Source organism: Lactuca saligna, chromosome 5 (genome assembly GCF_052625555.1).
Source record: "Lactuca saligna cultivar CGN05327 chromosome 5, ASM5262555v1, whole genome shotgun sequence".
NCBI lineage: Eukaryota > Viridiplantae > Streptophyta > Magnoliopsida > Asterales > Asteraceae > Lactuca > Lactuca saligna.
Window position 1 is genome coordinate 37,815,392 of NC_136421.1, and position 19,518 is coordinate 37,834,909.

At 40.5% G+C, this 19,518-nt stretch overlaps 1 protein-coding gene across 1 annotated transcript; it reads right to left on the minus strand.

The window, feature by feature from the left end:
* Nucleotides 1-14,915: 14,915 nt before the first annotated feature.
* Nucleotides 14,916-16,311, minus strand: LOC145044918 (DUF538 family protein (Protein of unknown function, DUF538)). Its single transcript, XM_078993274.1, has 3 exons — nt 16,097-16,311; nt 15,499-15,553; nt 14,916-15,416 (listed from the first exon to the last, which is right to left on the minus strand). Exons 1-3 carry the CDS (start codon nt 16,196-16,198, stop codon nt 15,037-15,039), a joined length of 537 nt encoding a protein of 178 aa, XP_078849400.1. The 5' UTR covers nt 16,199-16,311; the 3' UTR covers nt 14,916-15,036.
* Nucleotides 16,312-19,518: the final 3,207 nt, after the last annotated feature.

Sequence of the window (19,518 nt, forward strand, 5' to 3'; positions counted from 1 at the left end):
GAGGGACTCGGCGAGTTTGTTCATACAACTCGGCGAGTCCAAGGCAATCTTCTTGGGGATCAAGAACAACTCGTCGAGTCTGTTCATCCGACTCGGCGAGTCGGATGAAGATCATCTGAGTTCTTGGATCCAGAGGGTACTCGTCGAGTCGATGCCACACTCGACGAGTATCAGCGTGTAAGAGTTGAGCGGAGAGTCTAGGACTCGGCGAGTTGGGTATCCCGACTCGGCGAGTCAGCCCTGAGTAAGTTGACTTTGACCAAGGGTAAAAGAGTCATTTTACCCTGAGTGTAGTGTTAGTGATTGATCGAGTGTGTTTATGGATTTGTAGCCGAGGAGATTCAGGAGCAGCAGCCGTTAGCTTTCCGAGCCACACACTCATCCGCTAGCTTACGAGGTGAGTTTCCTTCCCGTAGGGGCGGGTTTAAGGCCACAACGCCGGCCCGTCCAGTTAGTAGTAGTTTTCGGACTTCGGTCCGATGTAGTAGTTAGTATGTTTGATGCCTTCGTGGTTCAGACATAATTCATGTGCTATGTGTTATGTGTTTTATGTTCCGGGCTACGGCCCGATGCAGTATGCAGTATGTTTGTTATGATATGCTATGCTATGCTCAGCCAGTTCTGGACCTCGGTCCGATGCAGGGGACACGGTCCCAGTCCGTTCCGGACTTCGGTCCGATGCAGTTAGTTCCGGACTCCGGTCCGATGCAGTTAGTTCCGGAATTTGGTCCGATGCAAGGGACAAGGTCCCAGTCAGTTCCGGACTTCGGTCCGATGCAGTTTCCGGGCCCCGGCCCGATGCAGTGGGCAAGGCCCAATATGTGTTTATATGTTTTGTATGGTATGTGGTAAGTTGGGGGAGCTCACTAAGCTTCGTGCTTACAGTTTCAGTTTTGGTTTCAGGTACTTCCGCAAGCAAAGGGAAGAGCTCTGGGTGACGGCATCGCACACACCACCGCTTCAGCTTAGTCTGGATTTGATTTAGTTATTGTTTTCGATGTAGTATGATGCAGTTTCCGCACAGTACTCTATTGTATTTTTGGGACATATCACGCATGGTTTATTTATATAATACTCTGATTATATTTTTGATGGTATTAAAAACAAAAAATTTTCGGGCCGTATTTTGGGTCGTTTCAAGTTGGTATCAGAGCCCTGGTTTGAGGGATTCGGATACACTCTCGGGTGTATCTGAACTCAAACTAAGGGGAAATAAAAGATCTTTAATAAAATGTTTTTACAAAAGAATTTTGAGGAACATTTAGAAGGAAAAGAATTGTTTTAAGATAGAGGTGTGTGCATGCGGTCAACCGAGCTCAAGTAAGTACTCCCAAATTACCCATACAAGTTATTTGTTCAATTTCAGTTTTAGTAGAACAGCATGCTAGAATAGGACTAAGGGTGTAGGAGAATGCCTTATGTGCCTGCTTATGTGTTACAGCTTTATGAATATTGCATGCTAGAATTGAGTAGATAGCAGTAGGATAGCCTGTTTAGGTTATGCCTGATAGTATGAGCTTAGCATCCTATGCTAGTGCAGTTTCTTGTTATAAGAATAGTTTGTGTGAGTCTGGTTCCCTTGTCCGAATGCTGCTTGCTTTGTGCTTAGTGGGATTCCGAGTAATGAGAGTTAGCCATTAGGTGGACACGTCGCACCACATGTAATCAGGTTTGAATAATCCCAGAGTGCTGGAACTGGCCATACTGCGCAGCTCTTGTTTGAGTCCAACTGTCGTAGGGACGGATCTTTTACTTGAAGAATTATCCGATCCTCATCACATGTGATGGTGTTCAGGTGATGGCTAACTGGCAGTGCGAGGAGACCTACAGCAGCTGAGGACCAGTCGTATTGAGCTCGAGTTTCTCTAGGGCAAGCCTAGGACGAGAGTAGCAGAGAATAGCAGCAGTAGAAGTGACTTGGGGAAAGTCAAGGCGGTTCTTGAGGAAAGTACGGATAGATGTGGAAGGTAGTAGGGGCCCATACTACTGGAAGCAGAGGATCCGTACTCGAATCAAGGAAGGCCAAGATTAGACCAGGAAGCTAGTAGTCGTATCATGATCCCTTGAAATATTTCAGTGTTCTGATGTTGTTATGATATGTTTCAGAATGGTAGTTTTGCGTCCGAGGCCAGCAGCCGGCAGTTCAGATGCCGGAGGGGGATCAGGATCGGGATCCGACCCGGAGGTCGGGCAGATGGATGAGCAGACCAGGGAGTTCCTTTCTTCTGAGGTTACTCGCATCATACTTGAGCAGACTCCTGTGATCTTCGGTTCGATCAAGGAGGGCATTTTGGAGATGATGGATGAGAGACTGAGTACTTTCCGTACTGAGATAGCGGCCGTGATGGGGTCGCGCACACTCACTTTCAGGGAGTTCAGGGCATGCGGGGCTCCTGACTATCACGGGGCACGGGACCCCATAGCGAGTACCAGGTGGTTGGCGGACGTGGCCAACGCATTCCGCACTAGCAGATGTCCCGAGGGGGACAAGGTCAGATTGGCGTCCTGTCTCCTGGAGGACAGGGCACGTGGCTGGTGGGAGGAGGTAGGACATGCCATCGGGGATGATGCGGCATTGGATGCCATGACCTGGGCTGATTTCTCTACCAGGTTCAGAGCGGAGTTCGCACCGGTCATTGAGGTGCAACAGTTAGCCAGGGAGTTCCAGGATCTTACCCAGACTACCGAGACAGTGGCGGAGATCACCGCCAAGTTCAGGGAGCGGGCCCTTCTTGTTCCACAGTATGCAGCAGATGAGGAGATGAAGAAGGCCCGTTATCACGAGATGTTGCGGAGCGATATTCGTATGTTTGTGAACCGGTCCAGTTGCAAAACACTGGACGATATGATTGCTAGAGCCAGAGAGAGGGAGATTGATCTCGAGATGGAGAGGAAGAGGAAACCGGAGGCGGTTGCGGGTACAGGCAGTGTGGGCAAAAAGCCCAAGGTTTCAGATCACAGGTCCAGGGGTCAGCAGAGCCACGGTCGGTGTGGCAAGTGTGGGAGGTTGCACGAGGGGGTGTGCAAGGCAGGGAGTTCCGGCTGCTACAGGTGCGGTCGGACCGGGCATATGAGTAGGGATTGTACGGCCCCTGCCACTACGGTTACAGCATCGGATCTGATTTTCTTTCAGTGCAATTAGAGGGGACACAAAAGGTCCCAGTGTCCCAGTTTAGCTGCAGCAGGGAAGGTGCATGCACCCGCCCCTGCCACTCTGAGGATCACGGATGGCCGGCAGGGCCGAGCTGATGCGCCAGTGGCGAAGAGCAGGGCATTTCAGATGACAGCAGAGGAGGCGCGAGCGACTCCTGATGTGGTGACGGGTATGTGTATTTCTTCATCTTTTAATTATTAATATATCGATTGAATATTATTTGATGGTACGTTTTATTTAGGGTCGTTCTCGGTGAACGGCATCCCTGCTTTGGTATTGTTTGACTCGGGGGCCACCCAATCATTTGTATCGCTTGCGCTAAGCAAGAGATTTAGCATAGCTCCAGGGGAGCTGGATTGTCCATTAGAGGTTGAGATAGCAGATGATAGGACCGTGAGGGTCGACAGAGTATGCAGAGGATGTTCCCTTCAGATATTTGAGGAGCAGTTTCCAGTGGATTTGGTTCCGATTCCCCTGCGCGGGAATAAAGTCATTGTGGGCATGGATTGGTTGAGCCCCAATGGAGCGGTGATTGACTGTGAGCTTCAGCTAGTGAGGGTTCGCACTCCCAGTGGGGGAGAGATAGTGATTCAGGGTGAGAGGCCCCAGCGAGGATTGACCTTCTGCTCTGCCGCTAGGGCGAGGCGCTACGTTCAGCAGGGTTGCACCGGTTATGTAGCCTATGTCTTGGATGCCCGGGATAAGGGCAAGACGACGATCGATGATGTTCCTATTATTCGAGATTACCCGGACGTGTTTCCTGAGGATTTGCCGGGGATACCTCCTGAGAGGCAGGTTGAGTTCAGGATTGACCTGGTTCCTGGTGCGGCTCCGATAGCCAAAGCACCATATCTACTTGCTCCCCCTGAGATGCAGGAGTTGTCTACACAGCTTCAGGAGCTGTTAGACAAGGGTTTCATTCGGCCGAGCAGTTCGCCTTGGGGAGCGCCGATCTTATTTGTGAGGAAGAAAGACGGGTCGCATCGGATGTGTATTGATTACTGGGAGTTGAACAAGGTAACGGTGAAGAACCGTTACCCACTTCCGAGGATAGATGACTTGTTTGATCAGCTCCAGGGAGCGTCTTGGTTCTCCAAGATCGACCTACGCTCTGGTTACCACCAGATGAGGGTCAGGGATGAGGATGTACAGAAGACTGCTTTCAGGACCCGGTATGGTCATTATGAGTTTGTGGTGATGCCATTTGGGCTCACCAATGCCCCAGCCGCATTCATGGATCTCATGAACCGCGTGTGCAGACCGATGCTGGATCGGTCAGTGATAGTGTTCATTGATGACATCTTGGTGTATTCCAAGACGCAGGGGCAACACGAGGAGCACCTGCGGGAGGTGTTGGAGACTTTGAGGAGGGAGAGACTTTTCGCTAAGTTCTCCAAGTGCGAGTTCTGGTTGCGCGAGGTGCAGTTTCTTGGGCATCTCGTTAATCAGAAGGGTATTTGGGTTGACCTGGCCAAGATTGAGGCCGTGATGCAGTGGGAGGTCCCGAGGTCTCCATCTGAGATTCGGAGCTTCCTAGGATTAGCAGGGTATTATCGGAGATTTATTCAGGATTTCTCCAAGATAGCAGTGCCGCTCACCCGACTAACCAAGAAGTCGGTAGTTTTTCGTTGGGGGCCTGAGCAGCAGGCGGCGTTCGAGACTCTCAGGCAGAGATTGTGCGAGGCTCCGATCCTTACCTTGCCAGAGGGTGTTGAGGATTTCGTGGTCTATTGTGATGCTTCGATCACAGGTATGGGGGCAGTGTTGATGCAGCGAGGTCATGTGGTGGCTTATGCCTCGAGACAGTTGAAGCCTCACGAGGCTAATTATCCTACCCACGACTTGGAGCTGGGGGCAGTTGTATTTGCCCTCAAGATTTGGAGGCATTATCTGTATGGGGTCCGCTGTACTATCTACATGGACCACAAGAGTTTACGATATCTTATGGATCAGCCGAGTTTGAACATGAGACAGAGGAGATGGTTGGACGTGCTGAAGGACTATGACTGTGAGATCCTGTATCATCCAGGGAAGGCCAACGTGGTGGCCGATGCCCTGAGCCGTAAGGCGTCGGCGGCCCCTATCAGGGATTTGTGTATGAGGATGACGGTGATCACTCCTTTGTTGGAGCGGATCAAGGAGGCTCAGTTGGAGGGTCTCAAGGAGGAGAGGCAGAAGTGCGAGAGGATAGTGGGCCGAGTAGTTTCGTTCGACTACGACAGTCGGGGTTTGATAACGCTTCATGGTAGGGTGTGGGTACCGTACTGGGGTGGGGTACGGCAAGTATTGATGGACGAGGCTCATAAGTCTCGATTTTCTATCCATCCAGGGGCGACGAAGATGTATCGAGATCTTCGACCTGATTATTGGTGGCCCTGCATGAAGCGAGACGTCGCTTGGTACGTTGAGAGGTGCTTGACCTGCCGGAAGGTCAAGGCGGAGCACCAGAAACCTCACGGCAAGATGCAGCCGTTGGATATTCCCGTGTGGAAATGGGAGGATATCACCATGGATTTTATCACCAAACTTCCCAGGACCGCACGTGGAGTAGATTCGATATGGGTAGTGGTGGATCGGTTGACGAAGAGTGCCCATTTTATTCCGATCCAGGAGAGTATATCGGCTGAGAGGTTAGCCGATATCTATGTGCGAGAGATTGTGGCACGTCATGGAGTGCCGGTATCGGTAGTGTCGGACCGAGATGTTCGCTTCACGTCCAGATTTTGGAAGCGGTTTCACGACGAGATGGGTACTCGTCTCCATTTCAGCACCGCTTTTCACCCTCAGACTGACGGGCAGAGTGAGAGGACGATTCAGACTCTCGAGGACATGCTTAGGGCATGCGTTCTAGATTTTGGGGGCTGTTGGGATACGTACCTTCCCTTAGCGGAATTCTCGTATAACAATAGCTATCATGCGAGCATTGATCGACCTCCTTTTGAGATGTTATACGGCAGAAAGTGCAGGACCCCGATTTGTTGGGGCGAGGTCGGTCAGCGGGTCATGGGGAGCACTGAGGTGGTGCTCAAGACGACGGAACTGATCCAGCAGGTCCGTAGTAGACTGCAGACTGCGCAGAGTCGGCAGAAGAGCTACACCGACAGGAGGCGTTCGGACTTGGAGTTCCAGGTGGGAGACATGGTCCTTCTGAAAGTCTCACCTTGGAAAGGTGTCATCAGGTTCCGGAAGAGGGGCAAATTGGGCCCCAGATTTATTGGTCCTTTCAGGGTTTTGGCCCGGGTGGGTCGGGTTGCTTACCGGTTAGATCTTCCTGAGGAGCTCAGTTTGATACACAACACCTTCCACGTGTCGCAGTTGAGGAAGTGTTTAGTGGACGAGACAGCGGTCGTTCCCTTGGAGGATATCCAGGTTGATAGCGGCCTGAATTATATCGAGAAACCGATAGCAATTCTGGAACGGAAGACCAAGATCTTGAGGAACAAGGTGATCCAGCTGGTAAAGGTGCAGTGGCAGCACCGGAAGGGGTCTGAATGGACATGGGAGGCTGAAGAAGAAATGAGAACGCACTACCCGGAGTTATTCGCAGATCCAGCTGTAGCAGACTTTGAGGACGAAGTCTGAGACAAGTGGGGGAGAATTGTAACGACCCGTTTCCGGTATGTTAATTAACTTGATTTTGGACTAAGTTTTCAAGAGGGACTCGGCGAGTTCTAGCCTGACTCGCCGAGTCGGGTCGCGCATCTTGTGCACGCGGGAGCTGGCGACTCGGCGAGTCCATATCATGGACTCGGCGAGTCCGTCCATCTGGGTGAAACCCTAAATCCCCGGGTTTGCTCACTATTTAAACCCCATTATAGCCTCCATCTCGTCACTTTCCCCCTGAGAGCACTGTGAGAAACCCTAAACCTTCCATTTGTGAGCTTATATGTGATCTTGTTCCATTTTGTGAAGGGGTGAAGAAGGAGAAGAAGAAGGAAGCAAGGAAACGTGTTCTAGTGCCAAGATCCAAGGTCAAGTGTGAACTTATTGAGGTATTTTCGGAGTTCCCTTCTGGTTTCATGCTTAAACTTCCATTAGAGCTCTTTTAGGGCTATTTGATGCTTGTTCCAAGCTTTATGCTTGCTTGAATGTGTTATTAAGCCGAAATACCTTTAGATCTGAGTGTTGGGGTGTTGTAGAGTCCAGATCCACTGCCTTTTTGGAGTTACATTGCATATTAGCCATGGATCTACCCTTATTGTGCATATTTTAGTCTTATTTCCCTCATTCATGTGGTTGTGCACGTAAAGTTGGAAACTTTACGTGGTAAAACAGCTTAATGGACCTAGATCTATCATTTGCATGTGTTGGATTCAAGAGAAATCGAGTAAAAATATGTTGCATGGCGGCGACTCGGCGAGTCGGAAGAACGACTCGACGAGTCCGGTCGCGAGTCCCGAGTTCTTCAGTTTCATCAGTGTCGAGTGGACGAGGTGAGTTAGGGAGTGGACTCAGCGAGTTGAGAGTAGACTCAGTGATGGAGGGACTCGGCGAGTTTGTTCATACAACTCGGCGAGTCCAAGGCAATCTTCTTGGGGATCAAGAACAACTCGTCGAGTCTGTTCATCCGACTCGGCGAGTCGGATGAAGATCATCTGAGTTCTTGGATCCAGAGGGTACTCGTCGAGTCGATGCCACACTCGACGAGTATCAGCGTGTAAGAGTTGAGCGGAGAGTCTAGGACTCGGCGAGTTGGGTATCCCGACTCGGCGAGTCAGCCCTGAGTAAGTTGACTTTGACCAAGGGTAAAAGAGTCATTTTACCCTGAGTGTAGTGTTAGTGATTGATCGAGTGTGTTTATGGATTTGTAGCCGAGGAGATTCAGGAGCAGCAGCCGTTAGCTTTCCGAGCCACACACTCATCCGCTAGCTTACGAGGTGAGTTTCCTTCCCGTAGGGGCGGGTTTAAGGCCACAACGCCGGCCCGTCCAGTTAGTAGTAGTTTCCGGACTTCGGTCCGATGTAGTAGTTAGTATGTTTGATGCCTTCGTGGTTCAGACATAATTCATGTGCTATGTGTTATGTGTTTTATGTTCCGGGCGACGGCCCGATGCAGTATGCAGTATGTTTGTTATGATATGCTATGCTATGCTCAGCCAGTTCCGGACCTCGGTCCGATGCAGGGGACACGGTCCCAGTCCGTTCCGGACTTCGGTCCGATGCAGTTAGTTCCGGACTCCGGTCCGATGCAGTTAGTTCCGGACTTTGGTCCGATGCAGGGGACAAGGTCCCAGTCAGTTCCGGACTTCGGTCCGATGCAGTTTCCGGGCCCCGGCCCGATGCAGTGGGCAAGGCCCAGTATGTGTTTATATGTTTTGTATGGTATGTGGTAAGTTGGGGGAGCTCACTAAGCTTCGTGCTTACAGTTTCAGTTTTGGTTTCAGGTACTTCCACAAGCAAAGGGAAGAGCTCTGGGTGACGGCATCGCACACACCACCGCTTCAGCTTAGTCTGGATTTGATTTAGTTATTGTTTTCGATGTAGTATGATGCAGTTTCCGCACAGTACTCTATTGTATTTTTGGGACATATCACGCATGGTTTATTTATATAATACTCTGATTATATTTTTGATGGTATTAAAAACAAAAAATTTTCGGGCCGTATTTTGGGTCGTTTCACCTCCCTAGCACGAGGCGGAAGCCCCGGAGTGCTCGACGGCTCCGAGAAGAAGAACTTTTCGGCTCGGAAACGCTGCTCCAAGCAAAGCCTGGTTTTCTATAAAACCCGCTGTAAGTGAGCTACGCCTACGCTATTTTTAATATAGTTTTTATTTAATTATATTAACGTTATTAAGAACATATAATAAATACTTGGGCTATTATTATGGGTTATATAAGTATTTTTTAACGCTTATATAATAGTAATAATAGCTAGACTATTAATTAGTCTCGGCGAATAATAGACTAAAATCTATTGGTGATAATACTAGGTTTCGTCGAAAGAAATTATTTTAAAGTAAACGAAGCGCTGTCTGAGTACCGAGTCACCACCTTCTCAGGTGAGTGCATAGTCCCTTTCATGAACATGATTTTAATACAAGTATTGATTGAAGTGTTAATTATATGTTTATGTGCAAGTTAATTGATGTTGCTTGAAATTCGTGTTAAAGAACATACCTGATTATATTTGATAATTTAGGATAAAGAGTAGACCTAAATTAAATATGAGGAATATTGGGTAGTATATTCTTACGAGTACAAGTGAGTTAAACTCAGAGAATAGAAGTTAGTATATGTCACTTATCCGGGAGTATGGATTAGACATAGTCATTGTCCCTAGTCCGAGAATATGGATTAGGCATAATCATTCGTCGTTAATCCGAGAGTATGGATTAGCTATTGTCCCTAGTCCGAGAGTATGGATTAGGCATAATCATTCATCTTTAATCCGAGAGTATGGATTAGTCATTCGTCCCTAGTCCGAGAGTATGGATAGCCTTGTTGCGAGGATCGACGGGGTGGGATAAGAGTTGTTTATATATATGTATGGTGAAATTGTATATTTTGTGAATTTTAAACTATATATATGGTATAACATTGTGGGATTGAAATCCCTATGTGCTCACCAGGTTTCCCAACCTGACCCACTCAGTTTATTTATATCACAGGTGTTGATATGAAGTGACATTACACTGAGAGATTTAAAGAGATGTAGACCACTAGTGTGAATAATTGTAAGTTCTGTTTATGCTTATGTTCATGTATTAACGATGACATCCCAAACGTTTTAAAATGAAATAAATACGTTTCTTCGAAAATGTTTTAATAACGTATTTACCATGTTTTTCTGGGAACAAATTCCGCAACCTTTTTATAAAATGAAGTACTCTGATTTTTATAAAGCATAAACAAAATCGGTCTTTTCTGGCCGTGATTTTGGGGATGTCACATTTCTTCACGTTCATGTCATACTTATCTTAAGACACATAACTGACTAGGTCAGAGTTCATCAGCGACTTTGAGAGCTACAATTTGCTAATCAGTTTTGAAGTCATACTAGCAACTATAGTTATTAGACTTATCTAGGTGGAAGATTGTTGGATTAGGTGTCTAAACCCATAACTATAACTGGTATATACTTGAATTGATGGTAGCACTGTCCTTTTGGGTTGCCCTCATAACTAGCAACTAGACAATATGATTTTTGGAGAGAGGTTGTATTTATTATTTGCATAATAAATTAATATAATTGATTTATTAATGTATTATGAAAATAATATATTAATTAGAAATCATATTATTTGATTAATAATTAATCATAAATTAATTGGAATTAATTGAATTGATTAAAAATGTAATGGCTTTTTAGCAATTTATTGATAGTTGGGGAAAGAGGCTCTAGAACCTCCGTAAAAAGTTTTGGACGAAAACTTCTAGGAAGGCCCTAGAATTTTCGTCTTAGGACTCTTGGATAGGGATTCTTGGGTTGCTTGGTCCTTAAGCTAAGGAATTAGGGTTTCCTCCTAAAACCCTAGATTTGACTCTAAGATACCTCACATATATAAAGAGCCTTACCCCTTCATATTTTCAGCTACCTAGAAACCCTAGAAGGATAGCCGACTCTTGCTTAGTTTGTGTGTGATCTACTAGAGGCGTGACACTTGTGACACTTGCTCTCAAGGTTCAAAAAGACTTGGATTTTCATTGCTATTACCACATAAAAATAAAAGGTATGTTTACTAACCCTAATTATGATTTTTGAAAATAATATAGATCTCATAGGGATTTCCATTTTATGCTCAAAAGTTACTAACCTTAGATTTGACTCTAAGATACCTCACATATATAAAGAGCCTTACCCCTTCATATTTTCGGCTACCTAGAAACCCTAGAAGGATAGCCGAAAATCTCAAGCTCCCTCTCCTCTCTCCTCTTTTCTCTCTTATCCTCTTGCTTAGTTTGTGTGTGATATACTAGAGGCGTGACACTTGTGACACTTGCTCTCAAGGTTCAAAAAGACTTGAATTTTCATTGCTATTACCACATAAAAATAAAAGGTATGTTTACTAACCCTAATTATGATTTTTGAAAATAATATAGATCTCATAGGGATTTCCATTTTATGCTCAAAAGTTATATGTTTAATTAGAGAAAACATAGATCTAAGAATTAGGGTTGCATGTACTCATATATTTTTGTTTGTTATGCTCAAAATTCATTAGTTACGACGTTTAAAATACAAGACCTAAGCACCGAGTAATCGAGGCTGTAGTGGTCATAAGCATGCACAACCCCGAACATCTAATTAATGATCATATGTAGGATGTTGTGAGAAAAAACTAAAGAAACCATTTATAAGTATTAAATGTGTACAAAAATAACAATGACTTATTTTTAAAACAAAAATATATTATAGGCTAAATGTGCAAAAAAAGATATTAAATACTAAATGTGTATAAAGTGATAAATATATTATCTTATTAAGACATTTTTTCGGTTTACCTAGAATAGTCGGTCATAAGGAATAAATATGTATAATTAAACAAGTTGAAGGGGCAAATGTGGACGAAAAAAAACAACAAAATATATATAAATCATAATTTTTTTTTAATAATTCTGCGTTTTTTATAATGTTGGGAGTAGGATCGACCTTCAAAAGACTTGATTTAATAACTATTAATGTCTAAAGGTCGTTGAGATTCGTACCTTTTTCGATAAATTAAAACAAATCAAAAAAATAATAATAAGGGCTTGTTTATGACAGTTACAAATTGTGAAAGTTATTGGAAGGAATTTAAATGAAAATATAAGGGAATATGACTTATCAAGGTAATTAACTTTTCGGTATGTTCATATCTGGGTAATTATCTTTTTTTTTGTACATATATAGATAACAAACTTTTTAGAAGTGTTCACATATGACCATTATGATCTGCTATAGCAGGTTAAATCTTAGATGTGAACGCTTTCAACAAGTTTGTTACCTAGATGTGTACAAAAAAAAATAGTTACCCAAATATGAACATAACGAAAAGTAAAAATTAAATTACATGAATCGTCCCTGTGGTTTGGGGGAATTTGTGGTTTTGGTCGCTAACTTATTTTTTTAACTTAAATGGTTCATACTGTTTATTTTTGTTGCGCGTTTGGTCCCCGTCTTACCTAAAAATACTATTGTGCCCTTATTAATTTATTTTATTTAATTAATTTTCTTATCTATGTATTTATTTTTTACATATTTAAAAAAATTAATAGACCACACATATTTGTATCTCTTCGGATGATCCCTACTATTTATTTTTTAATTAATTTAATTTTTTAACTCGGATGGTCCCTACTATTTAATTCTGTTACGAACTTGGTCTCTGTCTTACCTAAAAAAACTATTGTGCCCTTATTAATTTTTTTTAATTAATTGACTTGTTTATGTACTTATGCTTTATATGTTTAAGAAAAATTAATAGACCCCATATATCTATATCTCCTCACCGTCCCATCTTTCATCATTCTCAACTTCTATTTATTTTTCATCTTTAGTAATATCGACGTCTTCATCATCACTTCTTTTTACGGTCCTTCAACTCCGTCGAATCAACACCACAACCCACTAAAGATGAAGAGACAGTAGGTTATGGTGTTGGTTCGCCAAAGTTGAAGTACCAAAAAAAAGGACGGTGAAAACGTCGATGTTACTAAAGATGGAAAAGAAATAGAAGATGGGAGGATCAGAGATGAAATGGTGAATGGTAAGACTCAAATTAAATTTCTCAAATGTGGTTTCAGGTTTACGGTGATGAGATACATACATATATATATATATATATATATATATATATATATATATATATATATATATATATATATATATATATATATATGGGGTATATTAATTTTTTTATAAAAAATAAATACATAAATAAGAAAATTAATTAAAAAAATTAATAAGGGAAAAATAGTATTTTTAGATAAGACAGACACCAAACGCGTAACAAAAATAAACAATAGGGATTATCTGAGTTAAAAAAAATTAATTAATTATAAATAAACAGTAGGGATCATCCGAGGAGATACAAATATGTGTGGTCTATTAATTTTTTTTAAATATGTAAAAGATAAATACATAGATAAGAAAATTAATTAAAAAAATAAATTAATAAGTGCACAATAGTATTTTTAGGTGAGACGGTGACCAAATGCGCAACAAATATAAACAGTATGGATCATTTAAGTTAAAAAAAATAAGTTAGCGACCAAAACCACAAATTCCCCCAAACCACAGGGACCATTCATGTAATTTAATTTTTAATTTTCGTTTTGTTCATATTTGGGTAATTATTTTTTTTGTACACATTTAGGTAACAAACTTATCGAAAACGTTCACATCTAGGATTTGATCTGCTATAACAGGTCATAATGATCATATGTGAATACTTTCAAAAAGTTTGTTACCTAGATATGTAAAAAAAAAAAAAGATAGTTACCCAGATGTAAACATACTGAAAAGTTAATTACTTTGATAAATCATATTCCCAAAATATAAAAAAATGAAAAATAATAGTATCAACAACAACATATTGAATCACCTAATTGCTTTGAATATGTCATGATCATTGGTATTAACAAAAGAAATAGGTTTAATCGTTATTAAATTTAAAAAATTAATATTTTCAAGAATTATTCCTTTTTGGAGAAGGTGAATATTATTAACCACCTTGTGATTAGCGAGGAACTAATCGGGTGCAACAAAAAGATAAAAACACAAAAATAATTCTTTTTCAATAAATATTTAATTCTAAAAGTAATGAGATTGATTTTTTTTTTAAACCGGCTAATATATTATCACCATTCTTATTGCTTGCAAGTTGCAACTATAACCATTTTTTTTAGAATTTTATTTTTATTTTTTACATTAAAAATAAAGTTCATCGAACATGATAATAAATAAAATAACTATTTCATCCAACCAAATATAATAACTATTTTATTAGTTTTTAGGTAAATATCACTGTAACTATTCGTTTTTGGTTTAAAAGTACCTTTTATATATATATATATATATATATATATATATATATATATATATATATATATATATATATATATATATATTTTGTTAAGATCCATCTGACATTTATCTTTCTTTTTTTTGTTCTCTAATGTCATGAGCAATCTTCTCTTTATTGATCATCATAAAATTGATGGACGATCTTTTCTTTACAGACTTCACATATCTTGGGACGTCTGAACCGTCTTCCAAAACTAGGTTTTGGAATAAAAGTTTTTCGATAAGAAATTCTAAAAGGATGACACCAAAGATGTAGAGGGAAAAGGTGCTTGATTCCGATGAGAATATCTAAATGAGATTAAGCTATCAGAAATGGACGTTGAAAAGGTTTAGAGAACTTGGAGTTTCAATCTCTGTTTACTTGTGCAATGTTGCATTCTACTTCTAGGTTTCCGAGTTCGATTGGAAGATGATCTAAGTTTTGATTTTAATTTAGAAGAAGATATGGGTTTGAGTTTTGATTGATAAGAATATTTGGGTTTTGATTGATTTAAAAAAAGATATGGGTTTCGATTTCAATTTAAAAGAAGATTCGTGTTTTTGGATGATTTGGGTTTCAAGTTGGGTTACTGATATCTGGTTTGTGGGTGGTGAGAGACGGATGGTTGACGGTTAATGATGGTTCATGGTGGTGCACTATGGTAGTCATTGGTGGTGCAAGGTTTCTTCATTTCTTGGATTAGTTGGTTCAAAGATTTATATATGGCTTTGGTTTTGACACACTAACATATCATTAAACAAACTTGACACACAACATAAAACATGTTAAGATCCATTGATAGTTTGATACCAATGAACAATGTGATTGATACAAATCAAATATTAACATAACAAGAACAAAAAAATAATCATTTTCGTGAAATGTGAATGGTGACCTTCAAAATTCATCAACTCTAATCGCATCACGGGGGGTCTCATAAGCATCTCTAGACCGTGATTTCTTCACACCAGCCGTGAACCACACTTTATCAGACCTATAATTCTCCACAACCACACTCGATACTTTCACCCAAACAACCACCTTTGTCTTCATTCCTTCTATCACAGTCAGCTTTCCCCTTGACACAAGCCCTTTCACTCGAGTCGCGTATCTTATCACAGACTGATCCTTGAAGGTAACCTCGCAAGGAGAGGGTAAATGCACCACGAGTTTTAGCTTTGCCTCATCAAACTCATAACATGTTACGTTTTGTGGGAATAATCCAGGAGGGAGGTTGTATTCTCTAAGGAAATCTGGCAATGGTTTCGAAGGCTTGCCTATGAAGAAATATCAATTATTTTTATACGACAATGATACGTATAGTAGGTATACGTGCACAAATTACAAACAGTTTAATACCTTTTAGTTTGTCGAATACCCATTTCGCCTTCTTTTCCACTGTGTTTGAGAGCGTCTGCAAACATGAATACAGATCATTTCAAGTGTCATAATTGGGATAGTCTTATTACTTAAAATTCAAATGAAAAGACATGTTGCCTATCTCTTCTTTTATCTCGGGGAAACAAAGACCATTCAGATCCTACATTATTCCTAAACCCAATTAAATTTATACTCAATTTCATTGGAGATCTCTACTTAGACTCTTATCAAGATCAAGATAATTCCTCAATTTATCTCCTCATATGATTAATCGATTACCTCTTAAGTCTCAACACCCATATAACAAAACTGAGAATTGAAGAAATAGTGAAGTTAAATTGAGCTTGATTTGTGAAGAACAACAAAAACCTACACGTAAGAACAAGAACAACGCAGATCCTACATTGCGATTGCACATAACGAACAAACCCATAAAAATCAAATTTTTACTGACGTTTCTATCCAAACACAGATCAAAATTAACCAACTCGAATCGATTGAACATTACGTATAACAAACAAACCAAAATCAAAATCAACCAAGAATTACTGATAAGCTATTGGGTGTGGGTAAATACCGAAAGATCTTGCGAAATGTTGGAGATCTCTTCTTTGGCCTTTTTAGAAACCCAAAAGCTACCAGCTTTAATGCTGCCAACTTTAATCAAAGCTTTCTCCATTCTTCTTTCCCTCTATCTCTCCAATCGATCAATCGGCAACACTCAAATCTTGGAAGAAAAGAGTAGAGATTTCACAGAAATCTCCCTCACACTAAATCCACTTTTTTTGCACCGATTCTTGGCAATTCCAGAGCTTTATCAAAGCGTAACTTTTCCCCAGATCTAAAATGTTTCTTTTCAAAAAATATAGAGTATTTAATGCATAATGTACAAGTTATTAAAGAATAACTTTCCTGGATTTGGTAAAAATGCTTTGTTAAAAGGAATTACCAATTATGCGGCTCTTTTCATTTCACTTTCCAAGATATTTTTTCATCATTGATCCTTCAGTTTTGGGTTTTTTCTAATTTTGGTCCCTTTCTTTCTATTAAAACGAAACCACACCGTATTCAATTTTTAGGTTCTCCATGGTATGTTCTCTTTCTTGAATGCAGTTTAAAAGGAAGATAAGCGACGAAAAAAATATTTTAATGTTTTTCTCAATCTAGAATTGACTTTTGAAATGTCCATTTACATGACTTTTGAAAGGAAATTAGGATGTTTAAATTATTATTTTTTTTGTCAAAATCTAAAATACAACACAATTTATGTAATAGAAAATATAACCGAGTTTAATCCTTGGTAAAGAGTGTAATGATACGGTCTTGCCTTGCTCTTGCTTTGAATAACCGAGGCATATCACGTAATGAATCCGAATTGAATAGAGGCTTGAGCTTTAATCAAATTGAATGTAAATAGACCTTTCTGATACATTGTTTTCTCTTTATATTCATCAATTATTGTACAAATTAAGTGTATGTGATGAAAATTCCCAATCTATAATCATCGATTATTTTACAAACTTAAGTGTATGCAATGAAAAATTCTAATATTAGAGGGGGTAAAGTGATGAAAAATTCCAATATCAGAGGGGGTAAAGTGAAAAATCAAGATATAGTTGAAGTGGGAAATAAGCAATAAGCCACTCCAAAGGCCATCCAAGTTACGACCCTTTTAAGTGACATCCTACCAACGAAATTGACCGTTTAGCTCCATTAAGAAATATGACCATTTCTATTAAATTGATCAGCTAACCTATTGACAAAGTAAAAGGTTCGTGTTTTAGTACATTAAGCTAGACTTGTTGGCTTAACCTAATAAATAAGAGGGTCTTTGGATAAATTAGCTTACAACTTATTAGCTTTAGTAACTTTCTTCAACTTTACCAACATGATTTAAAGCGGTTATTATTCCTGAAAATGTGACCAAATTTGGACATATTTTGGACTCCATCTGTAGGGTCTAATTGTGTTGCGTCATTGAGCTCGGTCCTCAGTCCAGTTTTGTTATTCGGTTTGGATCTATCCAATCGTGATTGTTTTATTAGGGTTTAGTATTTAAGGTGCATGCATGCATCCTTAGTAGATATCACTTTTATTATTCTTATTATTGTCCTACAAATCCTAGCTCGCCTCTACAGTGGAAGTTCTTCATCGAGCTCTGCTGAGGCTTGATTACTTTGAATCATTAAGGATTATTTGATTCCATCTTGTGTTTTTCTGTGTTTGCTTGTTTGTTTTTGCTATTTAACCTGTCGAAGATCTAATTGATCAAAGAGTTTTTCAACTCAACAATTGGTATCAGAGCATGAGACTGTGTAATTCATACACATCTCTTTTGTTGAAGAAGATCTTAGGGTTGTTCCGCTTTGATTGATATTGTTAGAGCCATCATTTGTTGTTAACGCTGTTCTTTAATTATCCAATCTTACCCTAACGTTATTACAAGTCTAATCTTAAGCATGTTTTTGAACAAAAATCATCATGTCAATGGATGATTCTCAGTCAAACCCAATCAATATCTCAAACAACATAGGATCGACGACAAGGATTCCTATTTTGTACACTCAAGATTATGAGGTCTGGACGCATCACTTTGAAGACTACGTGATTGGTTCAGAAGACAATGGATACTTGATCTGGGAGATGATAACAGTTTGTCCATTCGCTCATTCAAGCACTTCAAGAGTTGTCAAAACTCAAAAGGAGTACAATCAACTCGTTAATGATGTGAAAGACATACCTCAAGACGAGAAAGAAAAGTTTCAGTGCAACATCAAAGCCTTAAGGATGATTAGGTTTGCTTTACAATCGGACACATTTTGATTGGTGAGTTCATGCACAACAGCGAAGGAGATATGGGATATGTTGAAGGAACTATGTTCCACATATGAAGATCTTGAGCATTCCATCCAAACTTTATTGCTCTCGGAATTTGGTGACTTTAAGCAGAAGCCTGAAGAGAAGCTTATTCAAGCTTTCGATCGCTTTAATCATCTCCTTAGTAAGATGATAAAGCATAGGATAGGAAAGTCATTGAACAAAAGGTCACATTTATGAATGGGATTAGAATTGAATGGATGGATGTGATGTCCACTGTGAAGGCACACAAACAATTCAAGGCTTACTCTCTTGCAAAGCTAATGGGAATATTAAAGTCACATGAGAGTGCAGTATCTAAAGAAACGAACATGGTTTATAGCATGAGGTATTTAGCTCTAATCTCCAAAGGAAAGAATACTGCTGAAGAAGAAGAAGATTTAGATCTTTCTGAATATGATCTAATGAGTGAAGATTTTGCTTTAATGGTGTCAAATCCCAAGAAGTTCATCAAAAGAAGATTCCTCGCCAATAAGAACTGAAACTGGCAGGGAAGCTACAGTGTTGAGAAAGTGAAGGAGGAATCGAAGCGTATCTCACAGATTGAAGAACCAAAGAAGGAAGCCAAACTTGGCGGTGACTCAGGCTTTAATTGTCACTACTGTGGAGGCAAAAACCACTTTGCCAAAGATTGTATGTTGAGAAAGAAGTCTGAAAAGAATGAAGAGGATGACCAGGAAGTGAATCTTGTATGAAGGTTGGAGGAAATCAGGAAGAAGAGAGATGGAACTAATAATAGTATGAATGCCTTAATCGTGCAGGGAAATATTGTTGATGATGAATTTGGCAGTGTTGAAGTTTGGTTGACCGATTCGAAAGATGAGGAAGTAAGGAAGCCCACTCATGGGAGGGCTTTGTTAGTGAAAGAAGAAAAAGTTGTTGGAAAGTGTCTGATGGTGACTTCTGAGGTGTCACAAATGAGAGGTTATACCACCGATGAGGGACATGACGAAGCGAAACAGTGAGAAGATAGGTGTTTTGCAGCGAAACCTGTCAGTGTGCAAATCAATGAATGCGATGAGTTGATCAAGAAGGTACAATCTATTATTGTTTCTTTAAATATGCCCATCACAAACTTTGAAAATGAACTAAATGGATTAAAATCTAAATTTTCTAGTATAA